This window comes from Sceloporus undulatus, chromosome 4, assembly GCF_019175285.1.
Source record: "Sceloporus undulatus isolate JIND9_A2432 ecotype Alabama chromosome 4, SceUnd_v1.1, whole genome shotgun sequence".
Lineage (NCBI taxonomy): Eukaryota > Metazoa > Chordata > Lepidosauria > Squamata > Phrynosomatidae > Sceloporus > Sceloporus undulatus.
Window position 1 is genome coordinate 84,255,552 of NC_056525.1, and position 12,747 is coordinate 84,268,298.

Consider the following 12,747-nt stretch of genomic DNA (forward strand, 5'->3'; position numbering starts at 1 on the left):
GCTTGACAAAACCCACAAAAGCAATTTCCATTACTAAAGTTTACCTGATAGATTCGAACTGGCATTTTTTCTACAAATAATCCTTTTTTCTCTCCTTTTTTGACCAGCTTGGTCAAGATGGACAGGCGGTCACTACTGGGTCTGTGTGGCCGTGGTGAAGATTGTGGTGAAATATCTGGTGAAGATGGAGCAGACCTGGGGGGGGGGGAATGCAAGATGAATCTTGAAAATTCAATCTGCTTAAAAAGGCAGTGTTCTCAATTCCTAAGTACGGCATGAAGTTGAAGACTTTCACAGTTGGCATCCATAGTTTTTTGTGGGTTTCTCGAGCTATGTGGCTGTGTTCTGGAAGACTTAACTCCTGATGTTTTGCTAGCATCTATGGTTGGCATCTTCATTTAAAACAGGGAATAAACTCTTCCAGAATATGGCCCCATAGCCTGAAAAACCCACAAAAAATTTAAGAACAGTATTCATTGGTGGACATTTGACAGAACACATTTATGTAATGTCCTCTATACAGAAAGTCTAAACTTATTGAATGGTGAACAATACCTGCACATTATGCTAATATCTTGGATGCAGTGTAAGCATAGGGAGATGCAGAACAGGTTCTCATAAGAAGCAAGAATAGTCTCTTTTCCCTTATCAGGATTTGTCTCTGGCTCTGTGGTTGTAGCTAAATATATTACATCATAGTAAGTCCAATGCTCTAAACTGGGGAAAGGCCAAGTGTGCTCTGTTGTGCTACTGGCAGTCCCTAGAGCCTTCCACCAGCAACCACTGCATAGAAACCTTATGGGGTGGGGCGGGGCGATGTGTTAGTTTTGCTCCATTATGCTCCCAGGACCAGCATGTTTGTGTCTGAGGAGACTGAATAGCCACTCAAACTCTTGCTAAGTTCTCAAACTGCAAAATGGACCTGAAGACGGGCTGGAAATCACTTCTGGTTGGGACTTTCAGGCTTGCTATGGCCCATGTAGAGTTCCAGAGGTAGAAAATTGATGCTAAGGCCTTCCAAGGTTGTATTCTCTTGCTGTTAAAAAGGTGCCTCTTATTCTTAGCTTTGAGCATCCAACAACATGCGTCTTACGCAAGGCTGCAAATGTAACTTTGACCCTGCTTCTACCAAGGCTCTTGCTTAGTATCATATACCAGGGATAGGAATGGTTCAACCTTTCATAAGTGGGATTGCAATTTTCACCAGCTCTAGCAGCATAGCCAGTCATGAGGAATCTTGGGAGTTGAAGTGCAACAACCTTTTGGGGACCTGATTCCCATCCTGTTGTTACTGAAACTTTGGTATCTATACAACCTCACTCCTTTATCTAATGTTTGATTGTCATCACAGTGAAAACAGAATTGATACAGTTAGCGTATCAGTCCCTTGATAATGAACTATGAGGAAAATGTAAGTAAGAGAAAAAGAAAGCCACAGAGATGAATAGTATTTTGGTTATTGAGATGTCATAGAAACCTGGGTTTTGTAAGGTAAGTATTTGACTCTAAAGAAAAATCTTACATATCTTAAAGGTCATGTCTTAAAATTTCAGTACAACAGACATGCAATGCTTTCATTCTGTATAACACCCTTTTTCTAGACTCCTATTTTCTTCCCTCCACCCAAAAAACATCTTGAAATTTTTCTGGAACTTAAGCATAAACAAATCACAGCCTCAAGAGTACTTTTCCAAACAGAAGATTAGAAATTCTACAAAACTACCTCATGGAAGCAATAATCTGGATTAAGTATTTTAAACTAAAAAATTAAGGGGAAATACTGTTGATATTTTGTTTGTACATAAAACAAATACTTGGAAGATAAAGGCAAATAAACTTACAAGGAGAGATCCTCTGCTTCTTGACGCACAACACTGACTCGACTTTTCTTTGGCAATACTGGAGAATTCTGGTCAGACACCCTTTGATAGAAGAGCATGTAGGCATTCCAGTATCGACGTCGAACATCAGGATATGGATTTGCTGTAAAGATGACATATTAAAGATATACTTAAGACCCTATAGTTGGGAAAAAAGTGTAATGTAAATACAGAAGTCCTTTTGATTACTTCATACATTCTATTTTCCTGCTATATAAAAAGCCATACACGTCTGTGTTGGAAAATGTGCAGGGTGCACAGGACCCATACACAACCATACATTATATATGGGAAGTGAACGTCATAGCAGACTGCCCATCTCTGTCTCTCTATGTCACAATTTCAAAGTTGTGACTACTTCTATTTAGAGACCACCTCTATATATGAGACAGTGACTTCTGAAATGCTAGGGTTTGTAAAATCCTTGGAATCAATGCACTATTGGGGAAATTGCCTTTGCCTTGGCACAGGTGATTTTCCTAGCTATTCCTTCCATATGCCATTGCTCTGAGTACCTCTCAGAAAAGCCTTTGTAGAAACAGCCAGCTCTATACAGAACTGGCATATGGTGAGAGATGGCATGCCATAAAGTATCCTCCTCCTCTCTGTCAATGGGGGCAAGTGTACACAGTGGATGGCCAGGATTGCTTCTGCCACTTCAGCAACAAGGAGAGGATATCTCAGTGTAGGCATGTCAAACTGATTGTATTTTGCTTCACTGATATGTGAATGGATATGGAAGGATCCTGGGCATGACAAAATACTGTTTCCATCAATTTAGGGGAAGTGGAAAAAGTTCCAATTTCAAGTTTTCCAGAATATAACTGGTTTTGTGATTAATTCATCCTTTACAAAGAAAGTACAAAAAGCAATAGTAAATTGTAAATAAAACATACTTACATTGATCATAAACCTTTGGTCTATATTCTCCACCAAAGCATTCATACTCTAAGGTTTCATCATTCAGCTCAAATTCTTCAACAACTGTATCATTAAACTTATACCACTTTCCTTTCCCACATCCCCTGTGGTAAAATGCAGAAAGAAAGACAATGCTCATTGTCAAATTCAAACAAAATGTCTAATAACTTTACAGTATTCAAGAGGCATGGTGTGTGATCACAAAGGACTATGGTAATGTTAAGTAAAAAATTAATCAGGAAACACAGGATGATCCCTCTATACTGGCTTGCATTACTGCTGTGAGTGAGCACTGGAATTAAGTGCACATTCACTGCCCCCTTTCTCCCATTATCTGTCATATGCCAACTCTGTCACAAAGGCCCTAGTTTATTTTAAGCCATAGTTCCATTTAAGTCATAAACAACAATTTAAGTAATTAACAACTTTTAAGGCAAGAGTTCCCTGGTTAACCAACTATGAAAATAAAGCAGGATAGTATCAGAATTATTGTATTCATAAAATGTTACAGTGTGAACTACTGGTCAGGAAACTCCATTCCACAGACCACATCATTATCATTCTAGACCACTGAGCACAGTCAGTCCATGCCAGGCCGTTTCTAGGTGTTTCCTCCCAACTTAGGTTATTTTTCTCTGCTCATTTTTTTAAAATTGCTGTTTCCCCAAATGGTGTTATACCTCTCCTTTAAACATCAGAAATATAGGATGTCAACATATCTGCCTGCTTTAGTCCTAAGTTTAGTTTGCAAAGAGTTATATACGAGTCAGTAAGTATATTAAGGACTACCTATCTTTATATCTAGAGAACTATGGGCAATCTATACAGTCTTATCCCTGTTTCTGTCACTAAAACACAAATGCTACTTATCTAATCTGATAATATTTAAGTATCTAGATTCACAAGCAAACCTTAAAGCATCTATTTTGTGAAGGAGGGTCATAAGAAATACTATACAGTATAAAAATTCCAGTAATTAGTCTTGACAAGAGTAGATCCATTCAATCAAATGGAATGAGCTATGTGCTGATTCAGCATTCAACGACTGATGGAATAGGACTACTTGAGCTTGGACTGAACAACAGGATGCAAGCCTATACGTTCTCTAAAAGCAACTGACAAGATTAAGACCTGATACCTCATTCTTCTAAAGCACTATAGCAAATGATGAAAAAAAGTACCACAGAGACTCAATAATGTGAATCTTTATGCAGACTTAAACATTTCATTACCTTCTGTCTTTGATAAAGGAATAGTAGTGTCCTGCATGGGCTTGACCACTGTGCACAATCACACCAACCAATTCATAGTTTTCTGTAGGGACTACTTTCTTCCTTGGAGACCCTGCACCACCCTGATCTGTACTGCGTCCATTGTCACCAACTTCTGAAGAAGAATCCTGGCGAGCCATTCCAGAAACTGTATAGGGCTCCATGTTCAGCATCCAAGGGAACTGTTTGAAAAGTAACATTTCAAGTTAAATTTAAACCTGACCCAAATGTTATGTTCCTAAATCTTTTGTGACTAGTGGGCCCACTACATTGGTCGGTTGCAAACCGTTGACCGGAGCATCCTCAGGCCACCCATTGAATAATTTAGGATGCATGTCTATATGCATTTTTTCTATATGTATGTGGAAGGGAAACCAAATCTCTGAAGATGAAAAGTATCCACTGTACATGTATACCTCAGCTGACAAAGTTTTTTATGCCTATACAGTCCCCACCCTTTTCCTCGTCTGTCTAATTGGGAAGACTTTTTTTAGCAGCATCAGTGTTCAGGGGATGGTGAAGGGAGAGTGGCAGAAACACAGACTTTTGGCACCAGGTTGCAAAAGTGTGTCTGCAGAAATCTCTAGCAGTATCTTAAAGCTAATTCTACTGTAGCAGTGTGTCCTTGCCTACAAAACTCAAGGCGCACATAGCAGTTCCTTCCAGAAAAAACTTATTATGCATGCTTGAACAGCAAACTGAGTGGGGAAAAAAGGCAAATAAGCCTGCCTCGACAATAATCCCTAGCACGTTAAAAAACAAACAAACAACAAATAAACACAGATTAATTAATTTGGCCACCAAAATGGAAATGATAAGAAATGTGGTGGCACATGAAAGAAAGAAAAATCATGCCTGGATGTACTGTGGAAGTTGTTTTCAAGTTATCTCTAGAAGTTTCAACATGTTTTTCTTCAATTATGCAAAGATTACCTTATCTGGTTGCTTCATTTTACATGTACATATTGTTAGTTCTGAATAAAATGTTTCCAGAAACAGATTGAACTTTTCTTTCTTGTGGTATATGAACCTATTCGTATTCTGTCGGTATTATTTCTGCCTCTGGTACTAAATTTACTGTTAGAAAAGTCATGTCCAGGAAAACATCTACTTCATTACTTGAGATATACCTGCATTTAACAAGCATCTGGATTTGAATGGATAAATACAAAGAAATATTGCACAGAACAGATAGATAAAGAAGAGATTAGTTTTGTCAGTTGTTTGAGACTCAACATGGAATTTCAGCACTGCTCCTATGGCAAACTATGGGGTTTAATTCAAAAGCAAGTTACAAATCACTTACTTTTAATATCTAGTAAGCATTATTAATAATAATAAATTATCTCCAAAATGTATAAAATAGGGATATGCTATGGGCAACATAAACATTCATTATTGTAAACAATGTCTTTTGCAGAAATAGACAATAGCTCTGCTTACCTTTATTTGTTCATCATATTTAATGGAACGTCCACTTTCCCAATCAAACCCAAATCTCATGAGATGGATCACCAGCACACTGGGAAGGGCTTTAATGCATGTCCGTTTCACTGTAGTTCTCTTAAAAGCAGAAGAGAGTCACCTGCAGCTAGATATTCATTTTAGTGCATTTCTAGCCACTGGCCAGAAGCATTTTTACAAGTATGTACACTCACATATTTAAAGACCTAACTGTGGAAGTGACAGTTCAAATTCTGGCATTACCAACTGATTCCATTACTTGAGGATGTATCTTCACTAGCCTGTACCTTCCAGTACACAAAGAAAATTTGTTGTAACCTTGAAATAGCAATTGAAATAACAATTTGGAGACTTAACTTGTCTAAGGAACACTGGAAAACCAACATACATTTTCCTTTAAAGTAACAGAACCAACTGTAGACTGTTTTGTATAACAATTAAAAAAATGTTACTCCCTAATTAATGGTTGCTAACATCCTTACATCATTCCTACCCAAGACAAAATTACAATAATTCAGTAATTTATTTTCATATATTTGTTATAACCCTACCTACACAATTCCCATACTATAATCTAACAATCTCATTTTGCTAAAGAAGTTCTTTTCTAAACATGAAATCTCTCTCTTTTTCCAAATACTTATTTACTGAAAAATTCATGTCAAAGGAGAACATTTTTAAGTATACTAATATTTTGTCTGCTCTTTCCTTGTTGCACTGAGTCTCCGCTCTGGTTTTACTCTTAATGACTAAGCCCCTCTTCAGACCGGCCATTAAAGCCGGCCTGGGGGCAGAGTCAGGGTGTCATGCCCAGATGACGCAAGCCCTGACTCTGCCCCCCAGGGTGCCATGATGCCATGTGCTGCTTCACATGGTGTGCGGCATCATGGCGTTCCTCTGGTACTGCATCCATACAATACAGCGCTGAAGGAGCGCTGTCAAGCTGTGGCAGCATGGTTATGGCGCCCTGGAAAGGCTGGATCAGGGTTGCAGTGTGCGGTTGCTGTGGCCCCGATCTGGCTAGGAAAGGGGAGGCATCGTGCCGCCTCTTTGGGGCGGTCTGTTGAGCCCCTAAGGCTTATTTCCAGGAAGTAAAATAAAAACCTGGTATCAGATAATAATTTCTTCAGTCACTGACTTAAATAAAATAAACAGATCATTAATCTATGCCACAGATGGGGAACCATGATTGTGAGGGTACACTAAAACCCCTTCTCCAGGCTGGATGACATTCAGCATCATATCCCAAGGTGTCACTGACTCCTTTTCCCTGCCAACACCAACCTTCAAGGGAGCAGGGCTTCGGGAAAGGTGTGTGTGGGTGAGGAGGAGGAGGGAAGGACAGGATGGGGAACAAAGAGACTCAGTAGACCAGATTATGATCCTCTGCAGACCAGGTTAGACCAGTGAGCCAGAGGTTCCCCTGTTCTGATAAGACTTCCACAACCTCTTTCTTTACACAAATTTTAGAATTACATATATAGAAGAATATAAGTGCAAAATGCTAATACAGGTTGATTATCCCGCATCTGAAATACTTTGGGTCAGGAGCATTTTGGATTTTTTTGGATTCTGAAATACCTATATTTGCATATATGTACACAATGAGATATCTTGAAGATGGGACCAAAATCTAAACACAAAATTCATTTATGTTTCAAATACACCTTATGTACAAGAAAGGGAGAATACAAAGGTAGAAGCTTCTGGATCAAAGATTTCACTCTCTGCTGCAATCCTTTTGTGTGCTAACATATCCCATAGGGTCTCTTCTCCTCCAAAAAATAAAAAATAAAAAAATCAGTGTTTTAACTGTCGCACAAAGAAAATATAGTACCTTTTCTTTACATTTCTCACAGTAGTAGGCATTGCTTCCTTCCAGAATTTCTCCTCTTACAAACTGATCCAAAGAAATTTCCAGGCTCTGACATGAAGTGACCCCTAGATTGAGAGCTACGAAGGCTTCCTCTCGTTCATATCTACACCAAGGAGCAGAATAAAAGAGTAAGTAAAAAAAGGTAAAGGTAGTTCTTTGACATGAATGTCTAGTCATCATCAGAATTGGCAAATTAACCACTAAGCCACCATATTCCTAGAGTAAAAGAGTACTGCTGTCATGTTATTAAATTTAAGAGATGTTCCTTGTAAGTCACATCTTTAACAGTATAGGCCTAAGGCATTAAAACAGTGGGACCATGTTAATCATACTGTAGTTAAAAATTAACTTAAGTAACTATTTATGCATAGCTTGAAAATAACTTGCAAGTCCTGGTTATCATCTCTGTAGATCTAAGAAGATTAATCGTCTGGGACAATCTGAAGTAGATAACCTACTAAACTTTTATATAGACAAAAAATATGGAGTGTGCTTGTGCTGGAGTGTATTTCCTCCCCAGTGTTATCCTTCCCAGCAGGAGGGACAATAAATACATTGAGCTTCAAGGCTGGTTAACTTTCCCCCCATATTCTTGGACCATGTTGGAGGAATAGGACAGCACTGGATTAGATGGATTCCTTTAAGCGTCCCCCATCACATCCCATTTTGCTATTATTAATTGCAGCAACAGAGTGATGGTATAAAAGGTTCCAGGTCTGCACTAGAAAGGCAGGCCAGTACCAACCATCTTCTTTACTTGTGCCGCCCTACCCCCAAAGCAGGAAGATCAAAACTTTCCTATGGCCCCTGGGATGACCCTTCCACAGAACATGGAATTGCAGGGCTGCCATTTTAATATTAACAAAAAAATGAAATTCACCTAGGAGAGAGAAAGAAGTACAGCCAGAAAGATGTTTCTTTAAACTTTCAATTACACTTTCCCTCCTAGGAACAAACTGTTATATTTTTGTTTTTGCAACAAGCCAATAAAGCTCAAACAGCAGTCAACTGCTGCATTTTCTTCTGCTTTTAGATGACTGATGAAAAACTGGCAGCAATTACTATTAAATTTAAATTATGTGTGAATCAACTATAAAGAACTGAAAATAAATAAATGAAAGATAATATTTTATAGTCCACTCTGTTAAACTTTAAATTACCTAATCCTAAAAAATAACCAGACACCTTTTCTACACTCTGATGTAACCGTGCTGCTTCAGAACAGGGAGGACTGAAACTAGAAGGAAAAATTAAAAGACCGATGATTAATCTAGCCCTTCTTGTGGAAGAGGTAGAAAGAACAACCTGTCTATTGAGATCTTTTCCTACCATATCTGATTTTTTTTTTCCTTACAAGAGACATGAATGAGGCAAAAAATATGGCAAAGGTCACTGAATGACAGTACATTAATAAGATGAAAATCAACTACTTCACCCATAATACCCTGAAAACTGGGCACTCAAGATTCTGAATTAGAAAACAACAACAGCCCAGCACTCTATAAAATACTACTGGAGCACAAAGAAATCTCCATACTACACAAACACTAATGGACACTCATTTTACTTAAGATTTGGTTGCATGAATATAAAAGCTTCATATAATATGGTGTCAGGAAAGGCTCCTGCCCCTTCAAGATCCCCTACCACCACCACTTTTTAAGGATTATTATAGTGGACAGTGTGGCATATGTTAACCTGAAATGGCAAGTCTCCTGTCATCTTCATTTCCATAGAATGCCTTGACCCCCCCCCCCCCCCCCCCGCCAAAAGACAGCAAACCTCCATTTTCAGGCTGAAGTTTCTCTCATTACATGCTACTGGATCCTTTCAAACATGCAAATAATGTGATCTATCATTGTCTCCATTTGACAATAGCCAACTGTAGCCTGCTCATTAAGGCCTAAATCCAACTATTGGCCCCAGACAGACCCATCCAATTAAAAACAATTTATTTAATTTCCACTAATTCAGTGATCTACTTTGGTTGCGACTAACAATTTAGACCTAGCAATTACCTATGCACCCACTCACCTGTGAGGACAGTCCTTGCAGATCTTCTGATCAGAGTAGATGCCCTGAAAAGTGTTCTTAAATATCTGGTCTCGTCCTATTTTCTGTAAGAGATTAAAAGTGGTAACTGAAAATAATTTGTACTGTAAGCAGCTGCCACGTAAAAGAATCACTACAGTTATGAGACCATGATATCAAATATAAAAATAACCTTGAGGTATTCATCCATTTGATCTATAAGACTGGTGAAAAACTCATAAGCATCTTGTTGTTCACGCACATAAAGCTCCTTGTTCCACATTTTGAAGATCTATAAAAGGAAAGTGCATTCATTATTTCAAAATATTGAGTGATATACTTGGGGAAGGAAAAAGACAAAACTACAGGGAAACGACAATTTGGTTCGAATCTCTAGTCCAATTCTGCCAAATCTTTTTTCTAGGGGGGGAAAATGCCTGCTTGTCATAGTGGATGGAGAGGAAAGTATTCTGATGTTGAGAAATATGAAGAAGTCTTTTTACCTATGTGTTTTAAAATTGTGTTTTAATTATATTTTAATAATATATTTAATTTATTTTACATTTTATTATTATAACCTTTAATATTTTTATCTGTACTCTTGTTTATCTCGTGGTGAACTGCTTTGAGTCCCAGTTTTGGGAGAAGAGGACAGAAATCAAATAAACTGTAAATTACTATTAAAAACAACAACAAAAAACTATTGAAACAATAAGATCCCACTTATTATTGCTATGTTTCAATATGCCTAATCCCAAACCTTCATATTAAATTATGACAAAAGGATTCATGTTAAATGAAAAGAATTACCTTCCAGAAATTTTCAGGTATATAATACTGCAGCTTGCTTTCCATTAGATGACCAAAGAGAGACTGAACTTGATAGAATACACTGTCATCAGGATTGTCCATGTCATCATCAATTGAAAGTAATGCCTTTAGAAACAATTTGTAAAGGATTTTATTAAAAAGTCAACACAATGAAGAATTAACTATCAAGGTAACATGCACTTGTGCTGCTAGACAGGCAAAAATGTGCTTTAAGAGAAAACACACCTGCCCAGATATTAGAAAAATTCATTAACAACACAACCACAGAACTAGAATTAAGTATATCCAAAATCATGTTAAGAAATGGAACAAAGCACTTCCCATGAATTGGTAGTAACAGTGATTCATGTTATTTATTTGAATAATCAACATATCCAGTTCTTTCTTATGGATAGATCGCACCTTCAAAGGGGGAGTGTCTAGGTGGATGAGGCTTCCCATAGATTATTCTGTCTGTAAAGAACTCCTTTTCAAGCTTGAAATGGGAACAGAGCCAGAAGGCAGTCTGGAAACCTCACTTGCTGCAACCAGTTTGAGAACTAGCTTAGGGCCCAAACAGACAGGTCAAAATAAAGCTGCTTTGGAAGTGTGCTGTTTAGAAGCGTGCTGTTTAACTGATACATGCATCCTAAGAGGCCAGAAGCCACGCCAAAGCCATGCTCCAGTGCTAAGGACTGGAGCACAGCTTTGGCGCAGCTTCTGGCCTCTTAAGATGCGTGTGTCATTTAAACAGCATACTTCCAAAGTGACCTGAAGCAACTTTATTTTGACCTGCCTGTTTGGGATCATAGATGATTAGGCCAGAAAAAGTCCACTAAGGGGTTCCTCACACCAGTAAGCCAGTCCTTCAACTCAGAAGGCTGTGTAAGCCAGGCCAGTTACAGGCACATTTTTACCTCAGCCTGAAATTATTCTCTTCTCTCTTTGCAACCAATAATGATGTAGAGTTCCATCATGTTTGGTCTATTACATGTTAACATTAATCATATAATTTCCAAGCTAGTTTACACTTAGCTCAATTCAAAGGTGTGGATCATGATCAACCTGTCTGTGTGCATCAGCAATCTTTCTTTCCCCCAAGCCTTATTTATATAAAGATAACAGATATTCTAAAAATATTAATTACAAAAAACTGCTAATTTCACCTCTGGAAGTCCTGGTTGCATATAAAGTTGCTGGAAGACTGCATTCATGTAACACGTAGCTCCACCATTTTTCAGGCCCACAAATCCTGAAATGGAATGACCATCTACAGGTGGGAGATACTGAAGAGCAGAGACAGGTAGGAAGAAAAAAAAATTAACATAGAAGACTAGACACAAGCATTAACTGATATCATTTATCTATATGGGACACTTTTCCATATCAGTATTATTCCAATCTCAAAGTCTGACATTTATCTTCTTACAGACGTAGCTTGTAGTCAATAACTACTTGCACTGAAAAACCTACTTACTTACATCAAACTCCTTGGAATGAGCTGGATCAGCCTGGTGATGCATAGAAAGCAGTTCTTTTGTGATAAGCTGAAGATTTGAAGGTGAACTATCAGCCAACATTACCAAGACTTCATATGCTGCTAATCGGCTATTTACTGTGCTGCATCTAGACAGGAACAACAAACAGAATCTGTTTCTGCTCCATGTTTATAGTAGCAAGTGATAACAAATGACCTACTTCTAATAGCTGCCAAAGGGAATCAAAACTAAGTTCAATGCCCATCTGTGCAGTCTAATTTTAAAATGGTTGGAGCAATTTTATTTTCCTGACAAGTTAATGGCATCCATTCTTCATGTGACAGATGCAGGCAAACAGTAGAAAGATTCTGCTTATTTTATTATTCTCTATCATAAACTGATGCTGGCTTCTGTAGTGAAAAAAAAGATAGATATAGCAACACAATGATTAAATTTCTGCACTAAAATTCAAATACAGTGGGCTCTTGGTATTTGCTGAGGTTTGGTTCCAGGACCCCCTGCCCCAAGGATACCAAAATCCATGGATGATCAAGTCCCATTACACACAACAGTGTAGAAAAATGGTGTCCCTTATATAAAATAGTAAAATCAAGGTCTGATTTTGAGATTTTTCCCCCCCCAAAGGGTGGGGGGGGGGGGGGGGGGGGAGGGGAGGAAAGATATTTTCAAGCCATAGATGGTTGAACCCATGGATGCAGAATCTGTAAATACGGAGGGCTAACTGTATAGGCACTAGATTGAGATGTACTCTTATTGTGGATTCCTGAAGAGCAGTCTGAGTTCATTCTCTCTCAGCCCGATATTGTACTGTACTGAAACATATAGATGCATGCCCAATGGCACGAAGAGGTTAACCTATAATAGTCTGGTTTGGTTTCTATTATGTGCCTTTGAGTCACCCCTGACCTATGGTTACCCTAACAGAGACTTTTCTTATCAAGATTAATTCAGAGGACGCTTGCCTCCATCTAAGGGTGAGAGACTCTAATTTGCCC

At 38.3% G+C, this 12,747-nt stretch overlaps 1 protein-coding gene across 3 annotated transcripts in view; it reads right to left on the reverse strand.

Moving 5' to 3' along the window:
* USP24 (ubiquitin specific peptidase 24) overlaps nucleotides 1-12,747 on the reverse strand; it is a 113,163-nt gene that overhangs the window by 21,255 nt on the left and 79,161 nt on the right. For all 3 annotated transcript variants that reach the window (XR_006103806.1, XM_042466206.1, XM_042466205.1), the window contains exons 41-51: nucleotides 11,735-11,879; nucleotides 11,420-11,539; nucleotides 10,254-10,379; nucleotides 9,637-9,735; nucleotides 9,447-9,529; nucleotides 7,374-7,515; nucleotides 5,516-5,635; nucleotides 4,034-4,254; nucleotides 2,781-2,905; nucleotides 1,842-1,983; nucleotides 45-195 (exon numbers count right to left, since the gene is read on the reverse strand). Coding sequence is in view for 2 of the 3 variants with exons in the window: in XM_042466206.1 (XP_042322140.1) it covers nucleotides 45-195; nucleotides 1,842-1,983; nucleotides 2,781-2,905; nucleotides 4,034-4,254; nucleotides 5,516-5,635; nucleotides 7,374-7,515; nucleotides 9,447-9,529; nucleotides 9,637-9,735; nucleotides 10,254-10,379; nucleotides 11,420-11,539; nucleotides 11,735-11,879 (1,474 nt within the window). In the remaining variant the exon portion in view is untranslated. The remainder of the gene's footprint in view (nucleotides 1-44; nucleotides 196-1,841; nucleotides 1,984-2,780; nucleotides 2,906-4,033; nucleotides 4,255-5,515; nucleotides 5,636-7,373; nucleotides 7,516-9,446; nucleotides 9,530-9,636; nucleotides 9,736-10,253; nucleotides 10,380-11,419; nucleotides 11,540-11,734; nucleotides 11,880-12,747) is intronic.